The sequence below is a fragment of the Branchiostoma floridae genome, chromosome 4, assembly GCF_000003815.2.
Source record: "Branchiostoma floridae strain S238N-H82 chromosome 4, Bfl_VNyyK, whole genome shotgun sequence".
In the NCBI taxonomy this organism is placed as follows: domain Eukaryota; kingdom Metazoa; phylum Chordata; class Leptocardii; order Amphioxiformes; family Branchiostomatidae; genus Branchiostoma; species Branchiostoma floridae.
The window spans coordinates 6,303,367-6,320,548 of record NC_049982.1 but is presented as its reverse complement, the minus strand read 5'-3'; the positions used below and the strand labels follow the sequence as shown (position 1 = coordinate 6,320,548).

Sequence of the window (17,182 nt, the reverse complement as noted above, 5' to 3'; positions counted from 1 at the left end):
CTAATACATCACGGTATGGGTTTAACTACTTTTTAACCACAGTTTCTAAGTATTATCATAAAACACTGTTGTACAATTAGATGTCCTACAGTCTAGGGATTTATTAACATTAATACTAATAATGCGATGGCTTGTCTCCTATAGTCGTATCTGCACAGTTTTGTGCTGCTGAGTCATTACAACATGGACAATTCCTCGGATAATCATACTGATTAATGATTGTATAATTGTTTCTCTGACATGTGTATACATTAACTAAGGAATTACTAAACAATCCAAATCATATTACACCTCACTACACACCGCCAAGCCTTCCTAAGTATCCTTATCTTTGGGAAACTTTCTATCACGTTTAAGAGCTTTCATCGTCTCTATAAGCTGTTCCTCCTCCAGCTGTTTCCCCCTGCGCACGATGGAGCCGCCCCGTCCGTGTTGCCAGTCCTCCATCAACCTGTATCCCTTCTTCTGTAGGCTGGCGCTACTCCTGTTCAGGATGTTATCTATCTCATACTGTTTCAGTCCCTGTTCTTTTCCAAACCGACGGAGGGCTCGCTGCCGATCTTCGCGTAGCAACTCCTCGGCTAGACCTGGAAATAATCACATATTGACGCCATTGATTTTACTTCACTCATGAGAACCCCATCACTACATACAATGTAACCTCCTTTGCTCAATATTGACCATGGTAAAATCCTAATTGAGAACCCCATATGAGGTTGTAAACGCAAGACTAAGAGAGTTCCTGATGCACTCATACGTAAGTTACAGGCTATGACAATAATAGCGGCGATCTCTGTGGCATGTTTGACATTGCTTCAGGTATGATTGTGTACGAATGAAATTTCTTATTCCTATTATTTCCTCCTCCCAAAGAGATAAAGAAATGACGTCTGCTTTTGTATGATAAGGTCACAGGTTTTGAACATGCATGATTAACGTATAGCGTATAGAAAAAAGCCCAAGTCTTACCAGCAGAGTACTCCTGACACCACATCTGCCGTAGCGACGCCATGTGTTTCTTCAGACCAGCCTTTGTCATGGCGGGAACTTTAGCTTTCTGTTTGTCAACAGGCGTGTCTTCCTCAGTTGGTATGGAGTCACTGCTTTGTTGTGTGACTTTGATGCAAGCATCAACATATGCGCTAAGACTTTGGATAAAAACATCTAGGAAATGGCTTGGCGTATCTTTTACTTTTGGAATGCAGCCATCGTTCCATCCTCTCAAAATGTGGCTTGCGATTTCAGAATGGACAACATCTGTTTCCAAATCGCTTTCTTTTATGAGATCAAAAATACATCTGATAGCTTTCACCTTGCTACACAGCTCCATCACTTGTTTTACTGAGGGCCGACAGTAATCTATTGGCGTTCCAAAGGACAGGAGGGGTTTCGGTACCGTTTCTCCACAAAGAAAACCAAGCAAAGCGCTGGATATTTCCCATTCATTTAATGGGAAGGACTTTAAGGTAAGGCGTTTCAGACCGCTGGCAGGCTTTCCAATTACTCGTGAGTCCTTGCTTTTTTCTTCAGTAAAACCGTCTATAGGATACATCTTGAAGTTTTGTAGCAATTTTAAGGGAGAAAACTTAACGTTATACACTGCCTTCTTACACGATGCCACCGCCTTTTTCATGGGATGCAATACCAAACCAACGGTAGGAGAGGTATTGAGCAGCATGGATAGGGTTTTCAAAATATCAGTTTGTTCAATCCCCGAGAGGAAATAAGGGGATTGTTCAAAGAAGCATAGAAATATGTGTTTAATGTTCTCTTCTTCATTTTTGTCTTTGATTAGTGAAAGACTGGAATGCTTGTTTTCGTCTCTGATGCGGGTCATTGTGCAAAGCATAAACTCGCAGAGACTTCGCGAGTCTTTATCAGTGGTGTTGTCTTCAATAATCTGAAAAAGACAAAATGAAGTTATTATTGCAAAGAACTTTCCAGGGATGAAAAAAGGGGGTTGGCAACAAAAGAGATGGAAGGAGGATAACATCAGAGACTGGACTCCATTCTATGATGTTATTCTCCAATCTTTAATGGACTGATATGACGATAGCGCTAAGTGAAAGATTAAGAACAGAATTCAGAGAAGGGTGGAGAAAACTGGTTGTCAGATACTTGCTTTGTCTTACAATGTCATTGGTCTTCACTTTAGAGTCTAAGTATGAACGTGGAGAGGCCAACTCTCAGTACGACTGGTTCTCCGACTGCCGCTGCACCTAAAGTGAAAGAGACTGGGATTTTCCTCGGGAAACGTGCGACCGTTCAGGAGCGGTCGCATCAGATATTATGAAACTTTAGGCTCCAGACGGCGATCTCCCCATCACCATGTTACCAGGGGACCAGTGACTATGCATTACAGGAAACTGTGGTACCCCAGCAGTTAGTATTGGTGATAAGTTACAATCCGTAACAGGTACATTATGCATGTCACTTGTACGGGACCTCACAGCGATTGCCATACAGTTTCCCTGTGACGAATAACCCCATTGTTCAACAAGTGTTCTTTGTGCTTTGGACTGATGAGTCATCTCTATCATTTAGTCAATCAAGTAAACATCAGCACATATCCTGTCACGGAAACATTTGCATTCAAACTTTGTACGCATACTGTACATGAGTGCAATCTATGGTCGTCTAATTTGCTCCAGAATATGATGATGAAGAAATTAGAAATGATGCAGTACCAGACATGCATGTACACAAGATGGCACACTCACGCACGCACACGCACACATATACACACATCCACACGCACATACATATATGCACACTCGACACACATATATATACATTTAGACGCACGTATACTATATATAATACTATAGATGTGCACAGTCACTCACAGTCACATACACATACACATACCGTGACATGTGCACACATGTACATATAATACGCGCCCACGCACACAGTGAGACACACAAAAACATGATTACCATGTACATTTAGTTTTTCATGCTTCCCCTTCGTGTTTGAGCATATAGAATATATTATGTATAATATATTATCCCGACCAGACGCAAATATCTCTAAAATACAGATGTCATCTAGTAGACATAACAATAAATCAGCTGTATTGGTACTTTACCTGATGATCAAGCCAAGACCGGAATTATTCTACCGACCCCACAATGTCATGAAGCAGTGTGCTATGAATCCCGCCGCTTACAAGTCTTTCCGTTAATGCATAACTCTGCACCCAGTCCCTCTACTTACCAACCGCCAGACCGGGCGGAAAGTCCCATGCATTAGCTTCTATATAAAACCTCGGAAAACGGATCACACCGCGAAACCTTCCGCCCGGGGAATCCCCTCAGTTTCGGTCAACGTTCAATGACCGCTGACCTCGGCCATGTAAAATCACTTCCGCAAGCTGTATAGAGAAGACATTTCTTTGATATTGTTGCAGTTTAATCTGATTACCACTTCGTATCATCATTATCGCTAGCATTTCATTAACAACTGTTTATCTTTTATGAAAAAGAACTATTTTTGTGGCGTAATGATCTTGCACTCTGCGATCCTGTGAGCTGCTATATGACGAAGGTGGTTCCCCTGACTGTACACACATTTTCAGGTGCGCCACGTCCTCTGAACTGGGTGCAGAAATTTTAAACCCTCAGCTTTGACCTAGTTTCTGTGCAACTTTAGCAAATCAATTCGATCAACGGCACACCAGAGTATAGTTGAAGATCTGCCATGTCGACTCCGGTGAGTGTAACCCTCATTATTTTCATTTTTAGTGTGAAACCATTGCGCCTTTCCGGGTGACGTGCGTGTGTACAGACAAGTCGACGTTCCCCTTTCTGCTGCCGTCACAAAAGCCCAGAAAAACACAGGGAAACTGAGAAAGATATCTACAATAAATTACAATGTGCCGCCCATGAAGGATATTCGGACCCTAAGGACTTTGAATAACACTCTATATAACGATCTATGGTGTGGGTTTAAGTGCACGGCATGTCAATACGTATACGTATTCAACTATATGTTTGCGAAAGTGAAAGCTAATACTAGTAGTCCTTTCACTTTCGTAACCTCGTTGAAATTACCCACATTTCCAATCACATACTTATACACATTTATTGTTTGTTCACCAAAGCGCTTTTAATAAACCGTTTTAAGACTTACAGGCGAATTATCAAAGGTAATTTATCACTGGCGTCTGCTTATACATGTAGATTTTTCGAACCATTCTGTTGTTTGGATCTGTTTAGTTGGAAGCGTAGTTATTACGTGGACCACCTTTACAATATGTATATTTGATCGATATCTAACTTTGATATCTAGCTGTACAAAAAAAAAGAGGAAGGTAGACACATGTGGAACACGGAAGTGATATTGCCTACATCGGTGTAATTTGCATGGTACTTTTCTCGCTGTTCCTTGGCTCGAAAATGGTAAATATTTGACCTCATATGGCATGAACGTATTATATGGCATGGTATATCATTCTTTTCTCTGTTAAATGTAATCAAATGGTGGAGCTATATCAACAAAGAACTTGGTCGCTCACGTGTGAACGGTACACGCGTCACCATAAACGAGCAAGCGGATGGGCAAGTGGCTGAGAAGGTCAGTGAACGCTTTGCTGAATCCTGGTGCCAGAGTCAATGTCTCCACATGTTTCCGCTACCGCTTACTGAACCTGGCCCGGACCTTTGCTCCATTGGGGAGGTTAAGGCTCTCCTGAAAGCCATTAACCCCAAGAAGTCTTGTGGACCAGACAACTTGCCCAATTGGATTTTGAAGGAGTTTGCCGATGACTTGTCACCAGTAACTACTCACTTATTTAATGCTTCTTACCATGAAGGCATTGTACCAGCAATATGGAAGTCAGCCAATGTCGTCCCAGTGCCCAAGTCTGCTGGATCGTCTGACGTCAGCAACATGAGACCGGTGTCTCTCCTGCCCGTCATGGCTAAGCTACTAGAAAAGTGCATCCTTAAAAGACTGCTCCCATCGCTACGCGCAGTTATTAGGAACCAGTATGCTTACATGCGTGGATCGTCTACTACAATTGCTCTTGTACGCTTGGTCCAAACATGGTTGACCGCCCTGGACTCTAATAAACCAACCTTAATCCGTGCCATCTTTGCCGACATGAGCAAAGCGTTTGATCGTGTCGATCATGCCCTGCTACTTCAGAGTGTGGTGAACCTCCAGCTTAGCTCGAGAATGACATCATGGATCCACAACTACCTAATGGACAGGAAGCAGAGAGTTGTCGTGAATGGAGACCGGAGCTCCTGGCGGACACTGACTTCCGGTGTCCCACAAGGGGGAGTCATCTCCCCGTACTTGTTCCTACTGTTTATGAGTACCCGGCATACAGTTTACCAGGACACTCTCGACGTGGGTTATGCCGACGACGTCACACTGTCCAGAATACTGCTGGCACTGAAGGCCGACGAGGACACGACTGTGGAGGAAGAGTCGTCCAATCTCGACTCTTGGGCTGGTCGTCACAGGATGATCCTGAACGGCAAGAAGAGCATGCAGCTTCAAATTTGCTTTTGCAAAAGCATTCCGACGCCACCTACTCTGATTCTAGGGGGGAAGCAGTACCCGTCGTGGAGTCAGCTAAATGTCTAGGATTCATCCTTGACAGAGGTCTAACCCTCAACGACCAGGTTACGTCGATGGTGACCAAGGGCTCACGCAGACTTTACTACCTACGTGTCCTAACCAAACAAGGCATGTCGGTGTCCGACCTTGTACAGGTGTATACGGCCCTGCCAGTCAGACCCGTACTTGAGTATGGCCATGTTCTCTTAGTGGGCTGCACCAAACAACAAGAACAGTTAATCGAGAAAGTGCAAAGGAGAGCACTAAAGATCATCTCTCTGGGTGGCAGGAGAAGCGTTCCGGACTTGCCCACACTCAAGGAGAGACGCGAACTCGCTGCCATTAAGCTTCTCGAGCAAATGATGAACCCGGATCACCCGCTACATGACATGGTCCCTCCGGTCAGGTCAGAGGTCACTGGGAGGTCACTTCGAAGCTCATGTAGTATCTCGGTCCCCAAAGCAAGGACCTCCAGACTGCGCAACTCATTCCTACACTATACAATCAGACTGTACAACAAATCAATGACTGGTGCCTAAGTGTTTTATTTGTCTATGTACTGTGTATGTCATGCGTACTGTACATGTTGTCTAGTCGTTGTAAGCATTTACTCTGAGTCACATTGTAAAGATCAACGGCATTCAGAGATGCTTCTGCTAAGAATTAATCTCTGTAAGGTTGATTTTAATGAATAAAGAAGAAGAAGAACAAATGGTCAGATTCAAATATGCTATCTATAGGACGTAATCCTTTCTTGCGTAAACAATTCTTATCTATAAATTTACATCGCACTTTTGAATAGAATAGTTACATTTATGTGTTTGCGTGTAAGTGTGTGTATGGGGAGGGGGGAGGGGGGGCTTGGAAAGTGTGTGTTTGAATAAGGCTCTTGACGGGTTGCGTTACACGATATCGATGCATTTTCGTAGAGTCCTGGTGTTTATAAATGTTCAATTTTTACATAACACTCGACTTTCTTTTTCCATAGGGTTGCCAGGACCGCCTTGTGCCTTCCATCGAAGCCTGGGCGCTCGTTGAGTATCCGGACAAGCCACGGAACATCTACCTTCCCAGGCACAGCTACCAAACCGCGATAAACCTGCCGGTCAGCCGCCACCCACCGCCCGGACAGCAGCAGCGGTTTTCTGTGCGTGAAGGCGATGTCTACATACATGTGTATGACCTGTTCGTGCGGGCAAGCGATGATCGCGGCCTTCTGTTCATGCAGTAAGTACTGTAATGTATTTATCAAAGTATACATTTTGAGATTTAGCGCACTTAATGCTATGCGCGGAATAGACGTGTCCTTTGTAGTTATTACACGGTTCTAAATCCAAAGTGAAGGCTTTAGACTACCTTTACCTTTTGTCTGTCCTTGTGTTTGTGGCACTGTTGAACTAAGTTTACTAACTTGAGTACAGTGCCACATTGTCCTCGTCTGTCGCAAAGAAAATTTAAAAGAGGAATTTTTTTTTTTCAAATTTAGTTGGAACGATGCTGTTACAATGAATATCAAGCAAACATCAGAACCAGTCTAGGCGAGTGCAGTACCCTCAATCAATATGGTTTACCTGATGCCTGTAGATACGAATGTCCTTCCCAAATGAAGCCTTTTAGTACTTTTTTTCTTTTACAAGACCAGGGTCTGCAGAGTAATGAATTCGAAATACATCACTAATTTTGTATCGATGTTATTACAGCTTTAGTGAGGACACAAGGTTCAAAATCATCGAAACGATGGTCAAAATGTTCGTGCCCGACAACTCTCTTCAAGAAGACTCCCTCCCTGATGACGCGTTGGTGTACATGCATCCCTAGTAAGTATTTTGTATACAATGTCATGTATGTAGGGTTAACAAAACCTAGCTCTCTCTAGTTTTAATCAGTTTTATGCCCATGTTCGTCATCAGATAAACAAAGCCTATAGTGAAATTTACTGTGATAAAAGAAATCTCTTGATAGCCTTATCCATGGGCTATTAAGATGGAGTGAAAAGTAATGATGGGTATCATTGTCTCACATATTTCAGTGTGGGTTTTCTTGTTTTTACGTTGTAGTAAGGACACCGAATCCGGAGAGAACGTCACAGTGGTCACGACGCCTTCGTTCAACAGCATGGACGGGCTACAGAAGGTGTTGGTGGCACCGATAGACATGGATGGATGGGTGGACATACCTCGGACCAGGGCGTGCTTTAAGGTACAGAACACATGCGTCCATCTCTGGAGATAGTGGTGGCACCTAAATCGCGTTCCTCTCCATAAGCGGCCAGCCCTACGTACAGTCGCCGTCACGAATCCAGTGTTAATGTGTGATCGTGATAACTGTGCGATTTTTATGGTGTAATAATCTGTTTATTGAACTTTTTCAAAAAATATTTTCTATTCTCAAATAGAATCGTCTGACCGCACTGGATGGCCCAGGGGTGCATACGAGGAGAGCTGTACTGGACATCCACGGGTTCTTCCTGCAGGGGTTTTCACCAACAGCGGTTGTAAGTACGACATGCACATATTGGATAGACTTGGTGGCTTACGCATATCCTATTGCATTTTGTCAGAATGTAGTCATCGATACACATCATTTAAAAGACATTCAAAGTATGGACTTGATCGGATTTGCTATGTTTTGTGAATACAGATAACACACAGTCCCGAAGTGCGACAACAGATGAATTTGCAGGACGTGCAGTATGAGCTCGAGGTGATTGCCATAACTTGTATTTTACCGTCAAACCCATAGATAAATTAGAATAACTGTTGCACTTTTAAATGGTACTCACTTTGCCCACAAAAACATTTGTTATGTATTTACGTTGTAACCATAACAACATTTGCGCCACAATTTCATGTTATTTGATGACTGATCTATACTCCATAGTATACATTATTTTCCAGAATACAAACCGTACGGACGACCCAATGTTAGAGCAGGAAGGCCACATGAGCCAACGAAGACAAACACAGGATACATCAGGCACAGCAGGTGAGATTTCCATCTTGGGGGGGGGGGGGGGTTTGGGGCTTAAAACAACGCTGTGGTCAGTGGTACATGTAGACTACGTCACAGATGACTGTCCTAGTTGTTGCTGCAATAGTTATCTCATTACCACCCATTACTTGATTACGAATATTCAAGCTTCTTTCAAAAAGAACAAATGGTGGAAAAATGTCAGTGATGTCATTTTTATTAATTTACGACAACCCCGTCTCCGGTCTTTGTCTGACCTCCCACGTGGTCACCGCGTGTCAGTCCTTGCCTCTTCACACTCCCGCACACCACACCGGGGCTCTCATTCTGTGTTTCGTCCGCGGGAAGCGAGGCGCACGGAGACTCGCTCCCCGGTTACTCAGGGGTGGGGCAATTAAGCGAGCTATAGAATGTAGACAAGTGATAACGTGACACGAAAAGGACGTGCAAGTTAGATAATTCTACTAATTGAGCTGTCCTATCTCCACAGACAATGTTGCAGTCCGCCAGGAGGGCCCTAATAACCAAACGATTCATCAGGTATGTAATGTCTGCTAATTCCGTAGGAAACACTAGGGCATAGCATTGCCACACAATCTATCATATTGTTCACTGTAATCATTGTTTATCATTCGCTTAATACTGAGGTGGGGGAATCCTGTTCTCGTACCTCAAGACAAACACATTCATGACGGAATAACTTGAAGTACTCCAACGCAAGACTTAACATGCGATTCAACAAAAAAATGCAAGTCTTCTTTTGGTGTCGATAAGTTAAAATCCATTAATATTTCTCATGATATTATACTGTGCACCAACACAGCTAAACTTTCATGCTAACGAAACACCATTCCTATAATGCAGTTAGAACAAGCAAAGAAAACGTCTAATTTTGTCCTTGGGATACGATTCCTGCCGGCGTCCTATTTCGTCAATGTCTAACAGTCGAAGTCACCATTCCTACAATGCAGATAGAACAAACAACAAAATTTTCTAATTTTCCTCTCAGGATATGATTCCAGCCGGCGTCCTTCGGCACTTTCGGAGGACGAAGTCGACGTTCGGCACCCACCGAAGGATGTGCCGGCTCTGCAGAGAGTACGCAAACCCGCTGTTCCACACCACGATCTGCCGCGGTAGCAGCTGCCGGACGTGCCTGGGCGTTTCAGGGATGATCGCGAGCCACATGGGACGCTGCGTCGATCCTTCATGCCCACTGTTTATGCACATTTGTGCCAACGACATAAGCATTTCGCCATTCGTGCCTGGGCGTTTCGAACCGACAGTGCTTTTTGTCGGCTTCGTGCGTTCAGTGCTCGCGCGGATACTTCGCTTTGATCCCTAGCCGCCTGCGCAGACCTTCTCGGTGGCTGGCGATCTTCTGTGCGCTGTTTTCGGTTATTACTCACGTGTATGGCCATGCTGAATCAGTTCTCCATCTCTAATTTCTAGGCGTACGACACGGAGTACTTTGACCGTGTTGAACACGTCAACAATCACAAATAACACACTTTGAAGGTCTGCGCAAGAAGCCATTGATGCTTTGGTTGTTTATGAGGCACAAGTCTCTCTCAGGACTATTTCATCTGGAATTGGGGGATGCTTAAAAGTAGTTTCCCTGTCTCTATCATGTTAGGTTCTCTACTAACATAACCCGATTTCGGCACTGGCAAACAGTCGACGTCGCCCCTCCCCAACATTTTCAGATGGAATAGTCCACTCTACATCACTCTAGTGCAATGCAGGTTCGGTGGACCAGTCTACTGACCAATATGATATGAGTGTCAAATTTCATTAATATATCTCATTTCAACTTCAAGTACTCGTTAGCAGTAAGTTTGCGCGGCAACATCTTTTTTGCAATTTTAACACGTCTAGTTTCGTTTATTACTCTGGATTCCTTTAGAATATGTAGTTTAAAAACTATTATTTTGAATAAAACAATTTCATATGCAAATAGATAGAATGTAAGAATCATTCCACGAGAAGGAAATTAATCTCTATTATTTCTTATCCCCTGATGGTTAGGCATTATTGACATCTTAGAAGTTACAAACGTTTGCGATGATAGTACATGTACACTTAAACAGTGAGTCTGTGTTTGCGTAGTTAATGAAAACTCATCAGAGTTTTATAGTTTCATGTACAGCTTTTTAACATTATTTCTAGACCAAGTATTATATGCAGATGGTGAAACCTTTCAATTAATATGCAAGTAGATAGAATGCGGAAAATCAGTGTAATTCTGTACACGGAATTTGTTTCCTACTGAAATAAAATCTTATAAACATAAATTTATGTCTGCTCGTACTTCATCCTTGTTAACATTGATTTATCTAGATAGCACGCATGTTTTATTTTACAGACATCACTACGTACAAAGCTACTAGTAACACTGGGAGTGCTGCATGTTTAATCTCCGAGTAGACCCTCAATTACAGTGACAAGATTGTAACTGCCAGCTGTCCATGAACATCGAGGACTCATGGACACAGCCCTGGCCAGCAGTTGTGGTCTGCTCGGAGGTTATAAAAACTTAGCCACAAGTACATTCTAACCTAAGATTGTTACGTCTTTAAGTTCTGTTAACGGCATTGCCAAACAAAATGTTATTGTACCCATTATCTGCGCTGCACAAATATACAAGCACGTGCACACACAATTGAAAGCGTCATATGACATCTTAATGTTAAAACAAATGTCCCGTTATGCTCTGGCACTGCCTTTCTACATCTATAGTTTTCTGTTATTTTCCATTTTTCTCATAGGTTTGAGCATACCAAGGCTCTCAAGACCATTCCAATACCGAATATGAACAATGAGGAATACCCTGGGATGAGTTGCGATGGGATAAGCATACACGTTAGGGTGTTTGTCTACAACCTCTATCCTATTGAACTGGCATAGGTCATTCACGACATCCTATCCACTAAATGGCATCCCTGAGCGACGGTGAGAGTCTAAAATTTGATTTGAGTAACCTCTGATCTTTTAGTTGAACCATGGAATGCACATAATATCCCATATGCAAAAGTATGATTTAAAAGACAATTAAACAAGCAATGTTTTATTAAAGGGTCGCTTCCTGTCTTTGAAATTCGTTGAGCGATCTGTCATATATTTGGTCTCTGAATCTCTTTCCACTGGACGGCGACTCCCACTGCGACCTAAAACGGGAGTATCGAACCTTTGATTCACACTGGGTATATTATACAAAATTGAAAAGATAACACAGAGCGTAAGAAAACGGTGTTTTCTATACAATCATTGAGCCGCTCAAATTTAAAGTCGCAGAGAGAGTTCTGAACATGCGCGACGAGAGCGCCGTCCGAATGGAAAGGGGTATCAGCGTATACTCGGTCTCTATGAAAAAGGGGGTTTAACCGTTCGATCCCTATAGCCTGGCTAAAATCGCGCTCCTACCGGCCGGCCCTACAATTGTCATTAACCCCAGCCAGCGAGAGATTCTGATAACACAGGCTAGTTCGATCCATATCTAAATTTTAGCTAAGTGAAGTCTCTTCTGACGGTGACGACTGTATGCTTCTGCACAAATTTACAACAGTAGGACAATTTACTGTAATTCGGGTCTGCTAGAAAACTTTCGAAACCTTCAAGGGTGAGGTTCCTCTTTATAGGACGCCATATTTGTTCATGATCACACCCGTTTGAAACTCAAACTCTGAGTCAACAAAAAGGAAACTCGATCCCTATGTACTAAGTAAAGTCCCTCCTGACGGTGACGACTGGCGGCCGGCCGCCTGCGGGCATCTTGTACCTCTCCTCCCGCCTGAGGCGGCACATGATGTCTTGCACGTCCCGCGGCCAGCGGTACAGGAGGGTGTTCCGGAGCCACCGCGGGCACGTTTCCCTGGTGTATCCTGTAGGGCGACAACGAAAATACAAAGTCAAACAAATGTACGCCAAATAGCAGCTAATCAAGCAACTAGCTATAGATATGATTTTGGAAACGGTCAGACTTTTTGACATATAGCATCTGCTACCTTTCGTAAGTGTCGCGTCATCGACCTAAAAAAAACTTCATTGCACAATAACTGTAACGGACGCAATGTATGACGAATCAAGTGAAAATATGATGACCAGAATGCAAGCGACACTGTATGCGTTTAACATTTGTCTTTTTATAGATAATCTAGGTTTGATTTGAATAGACAGTAAAGAGTCTAAGGACAGAAATGTAGAGACGAAGACACGTAAGAAAGTAAGACCATTTCAAATACATTACAAGTGCGTTATAAATACCACTAACGTGGGTACAGAATTCTGTGATAGAAACACTGCGTTACCTTTCAAGAGGACAGGGATGACTTTGTAGTTGATGCACCTGTTCTCCAGGTAGACGGTCTGCATGGCCCTGTTGATGTAGCGGGTGTTCAGGCCGTGGTCGTCATCCTCGTCCGGCCCGCTGCCGTCCACATCACGGCGGTACTTCGGGCTGCACACCACCAGGATGAAGTCAGACTGTGCGGGGACAGGGCAGAGAGAGAAATATGGTAATTTTTTTCCATGTAAATGTTCGTACAACATGTGAAGCATTCACCAATAGGCTTTGAGTCAGTCCTCTGACACTTCTCAATGATTGAAATGATCCGAAACCTATGTCACGTAACTCTGAAGGCGTAACTCTGAAGGAAGTGACGGGTCATTTCAACTTGAGAAGGACCAGAGAAATGACCGAAAGCTTGGTGGTTGGTGTGTGTCTTCCATTGTTTACGGAAATATCGTTTAAACTTTCACTATTCAATTATCTTCACTTACGTCTGCCCTCAAGTTTTATTGTACATCATGTTTATTAGCCCAAGCATAAGACAAGTCTGCCATGACGCGATGTAGTCGCTGAATTGTTAAATCATAGAATAAACATCCTTAACGATAGAGTCAATTCCAAGTCACCGAGATGGTTTTGAAATAATATTTGTAATAAGTTTGAACTATTTTGAGTAAAAGAACATTTCAGTCACTAAAGTTCGAAATTGTTCAAACATTTCAAAATGAAACTTTAAACATGTTTGAACCTTTTTATATTTGTTGGAACATTTGGGAAAGTAATGATATAATTATCTCTTTATTTAGAACAATTTTCAAACATCTATGTGTTTTTGTTATTGTTCCAACATGTTCCAACATTTTGTGTCATTTTTTCCCTCCATAAAAACTTTTATTGCCCCCATAAACAAAGCTGCTAAGCTTGGTCCTTTGTTTGGCTCTTGTATTTTTATATTTTCACTGGTGAGTCTTTTGTGAGAAGGTGGCAGACAGACATAATTTCCTGCACTTGGCAGGGATGTGTGAATTGCCCTCTTCCCAGCCCACTGACCCAGTTTCATCATATTGTTTCTATGTTCGAACATGTGATCACAAATGATGCATCTATGTTGGAACAGTTTAGAAACTAACGGAAATATTGTATTTGATGTTAGAATTCTTTCTAACATGTTTGAATACTATAGAAATATTTAGAATGTCACATAGATGTTATAAATACTTCTAAACAGTTACTTATCACAGTTAGATTGTCACAAAGATTTCCAAAATGTTAGAACAAAAGGCAAGAAACACCCTCTCGGTAATATGGAATTGACTCTAACAAAACTACACAACTGAATCTTACTGACGTTCTCAACTTTATCGTCTAGCCACGCCATCTTCCCCATCCCCATGAAATGCCGCTGGAACATGTCGACTTGCACGATGTAGCCCTGGTTGTGCAGGTGGTAAGCCATATCGAGAACCATGGATAGATGCAGCGGACCGTCATCAGAGTACGTGATGAAGACGCTCTCCTTTCTAGCTAAGCGTGCTGTGGTTTTAGGGGTATACGTAAACGGATGAATACATGTACAGGTACATGTACAGAACAAGAATGTGTGGACATGAAAATGACCACAGAAACTAACGCCTATATAATGATATTTATTTCATTTTTGAACACCATGTTTTCCAAATATCTTTTACTCATCGCCACCAAAGTCTATCAAGTTAGGAACACCAGTAGTATCATAGAATGCCACCAGGTGACCCATATCCGAACTTCCCACTACCAACATACTGTATCAAAAACCATAGGTATCCATAAAAAACTTCTGGAATTATGTTGTCCCAAAAAAACGCTTAAAACATAACGTTTTAACGAAGGTATTTCTTTCCCTAGCTCATTTTTAAAGAATAACCGAACGTTTTTTTACCAGGTCTTTGCAGAGAGGGCGGTGGGCTGGCCTGTGTTGAAGGTTGTTCATCAGTTGGCCTTCTCGCGCAGGCAGAGCAGTTGCAGTTATTTTGCCTCCCGCTAGAGGACGCGTATGGATAGTGCCTGAAAGCTTGCATGTGGGGAGGTGGCCCAGAGTTCGAATTCAGGACAGTGGTTCCTGCTGTCGCCATCCCTAAAGTTAAAATCAGATGAAACGTTGATTCCTGTAAAATATGAAACGTGAGCCTGAATATCATCTTACTAGGAAGTTTACCGGAGCTCCCATACTCTTCCATAAATAGTTGGAGGGTATGGGAGCCCCGGTAATTTACATGAACTAGGACACCCAGGACTTTTTGTACAACATGATGCGTTTCATTTCTATAATCTCGGTCGGAACCTACCCTGATGGAGTAAGATATCAGGAGATCATAAGATGAGGACCATGGATATCACTGAAAGCGTTCGGATAAAAAAATGTAAATTCCGTATGTTGCTCATTTTTGGGTCGATAAAGAGCGTGTGAACTTGTGATTATTTCTGGTATGGGCAAATGAAATTGTATGGATGTTGTAACATAAAATACGCTGCGACACAGTTTGATTCTGCGATCCTGTCATGATTCTTTGGAGCGCACAAGAACAACCGAGCAAACTCCATTTACTATGATTTAGGCAACCTTGCGGGTCCAACCCAAATTCCTCAGGAGATACGTCATATATAATCATAGGAAAACAAACAAACATTTCAGATCCCGACAACCAGGACATTTCATTCACAAGGAAAACTATACTAAAGAGAAAAATGTGTTACACTTTTAAGCATTTTGAGACTTTGAAAACTAACAATTGTATTTACCTGAAGATCATTGACCGAAACGTCACCTGTGAAAAACAGCTGCGCAACACGCCAACAGTACCTTAAGTAGGGGAATCCCCTTCGCGTCAGCTAGTGTCACAGGCTCCCGCCTCGCTTTTACAGCTACAAACATGTAGCAGGGTTTATGTACATTTAATAAACATCCTCACAGATTCAGACTTTAGTACGATACCCCTTTTGCCGATACTTGAAGGAAAAAACTACTTAATTGCGAAGTGACAACTGTAATTCGGGTCTGCTCGAAAACTTTCGAAACCTTAAATCCTGAGGTTCCTGTTTTTTTGGTCTGGACGACGCCATGTTTGTACTCCCATTTTGAAACTCAGACCCAATGAAAAAGTAAACTCGATCCACATGCCAATCCCTTTTATATTCTTTGTGGCACATGTTAACATTTGGGCTAAAGTTATCTTGGCCATATGCGTACAGTTCAAATTGTGCAAAATTACTCACCTTCGTGGTTGTCTGAGTATTCAGCTCAGAGATCTTGCCCGGGTTTAGCTATGTAGGAGAGGTGTTCATTGGACCGGATTCTCGGAAAGCCTGTGACGTCCGGACAGCCTATTGGTCAACAGGTGGACACAGGGACCTTCTTATGGTAGCACAGCTGTTCAGTTCGACGTCTAATAACCTTGTGAACGCTGTCTCGTACAATAAGGGAACACAAGTCTCGGTACTATCACTTAGTAACACGGTATTCAGTAGGTTTATACCCTACAACTTTACTGGCCAACTAACTGAATTGAAATCGACTCCAACAAAGATACCTGTGTCAACACACACCTGTTTGCTTAATTTGGACTGTTCCATTAGGGCCGTCATAGAGGGGAGGAGAATCGCATTTTTTAAAACCTGGTTTGACCCCATTCTATACTTTGTTTGGACCAACTTGCAATTATTTTAGAACATTGTTTTTGCAGGATTAATATCTTGGCTTATATGTAGGACAATATACTTTTCTGGGGCAGCTAACGTCTAACACAAAAGCTCCTTGCACAAACATAGCCGTTTCACGATGCCTTTTTTATTGCGTTAAAATCGTCTTTTGTCCCAGACCTCTCCTACCCACTACAATTTAGTGCCGGGCATTCTGTCACAAGCAAGGAGCAAATGACAAGAAAGGTGTGACTTTCATAGAACGTTTTCAAACTCGTCATGGTGCGCCCTGTTGTTTGTACATAAACATGTACAAATAACTTCGATATCATTAAGGTTTGCAATTCTGAGACTTTTATTTTGGATGATGATACCATTATAACACTGATAAAAGTTTACTCTTCTCAGAGTGGTTGCCTCAGATAAACCAAATATGCTATCAAAATTACAATATTTCAGTACCTATCATAATTCTTATCACAAAATAAATGTACCTATGACCCTTACAGCACAGTACTTAGTATATAAGACATCAGCACCACCCAAACATGTTCAAACTACATGTACTGCATCTTAAAGCCCTTACACAAAAGTAGCCTCCATAGCAGGCTCTTTGGGGCCTTTTGGGCTCATAATACACTTTTGCTGGCCATTTCTATTTGTACTCGGTCGCTGATT

At 42.4% G+C, this 17,182-nt stretch overlaps 3 protein-coding genes across 3 annotated transcripts; 1 reads left to right on the top strand and 2 right to left on the bottom strand.

Moving 5' to 3' along the window:
- Window positions 1-315: 315 nt before the first annotated feature.
- LOC118413135 lies at window positions 316-3,215 on the bottom strand. The gene is made up of 4 exons (XM_035816314.1): window positions 3,092-3,215; window positions 2,133-2,219; window positions 970-1,900; window positions 316-587 (listed from the first exon to the last, which is right to left on the bottom strand). The coding sequence occupies exons 3-4, from the start codon at window positions 1,847-1,849 to the stop codon at window positions 316-318; spliced, it is 1,152 nt and encodes a 383-aa protein (XP_035672207.1). The 5' UTR covers window positions 1,850-1,900; window positions 2,133-2,219; window positions 3,092-3,215.
- Window positions 3,216-3,366: 151 nt separating this feature from the next.
- On the top strand, window positions 3,367-7,803 carry LOC118413134. The gene is made up of 4 exons (XM_035816313.1): window positions 3,367-3,714; window positions 6,560-6,798; window positions 7,272-7,388; window positions 7,629-7,803. Exons 1-4 carry the CDS (start codon window positions 3,703-3,705, stop codon window positions 7,801-7,803), a joined length of 543 nt encoding a protein of 180 aa, XP_035672206.1. The 5' UTR covers window positions 3,367-3,702.
- Window positions 7,804-11,916: 4,113 nt separating this feature from the next.
- On the bottom strand, window positions 11,917-16,197 carry LOC118414719 (adapter protein CIKS-like). Its single transcript, XM_035818917.1, has 5 exons — window positions 16,082-16,197; window positions 14,748-14,942; window positions 14,178-14,362; window positions 12,849-13,023; window positions 11,917-12,422 (listed from the first exon to the last, which is right to left on the bottom strand). The coding sequence occupies exons 2-5, from the start codon at window positions 14,938-14,940 to the stop codon at window positions 12,259-12,261; spliced, it is 717 nt and encodes a 238-aa protein (XP_035674810.1). The 5' UTR covers window positions 14,941-14,942; window positions 16,082-16,197; the 3' UTR covers window positions 11,917-12,258.
- Between the last annotated feature and the right edge of the window lie 985 nt (window positions 16,198-17,182).

What these genes read in the sequence shown, in the direction of transcription:
- LOC118413135 (XM_035816314.1), bottom strand. Translation starts at nt 1,849, where the DNA reads ATGCTTTGCACAATGACCCGCATCAGAGACGAAAACAAGCATTCCAGT. An exon ending in GTGTCAGGAGTACTCTGCTG is followed by an intron (nt 588 to 969) that starts GTAAGACTTGGG and finishes GATTATTTCCAG; the next exon opens with GTCTAGCCGAGGAGTTGCTA.
- LOC118413134 (XM_035816313.1), top strand. An exon ending in CGCGGCCTTCTGTTCATGCA is followed by an intron (nt 6,799 to 7,271) that starts GTAAGTACTGTA and finishes ATGTTATTACAG; the next exon opens with CTTTAGTGAGGACACAAGGT. An exon ending in TTGGTGTACATGCATCCCTA is followed by an intron (nt 7,389 to 7,628) that starts GTAAGTATTTTG and finishes TTTACGTTGTAG; the next exon opens with TAAGGACACCGAATCCGGAG.
- LOC118414719 (XM_035818917.1), bottom strand. Translation starts at nt 14,940, where the DNA reads ATGGCGACAGCAGGAACCACTGTCCTGAATTCGAACTCTGGGCCACCT. An exon ending in GCCCTCTCTGCAAAGACCTG is followed by an intron (nt 14,363 to 14,747) that starts GTAAAAAAACGT and finishes CTAAAACCACAG; the next exon opens with CACGCTTAGCTAGAAAGGAG. An exon ending in TAGACGATAAAGTTGAGAAC is followed by an intron (nt 13,024 to 14,177) that starts GTCAGTAAGATT and finishes GTCCCCGCACAG; the next exon opens with TCTGACTTCATCCTGGTGGT.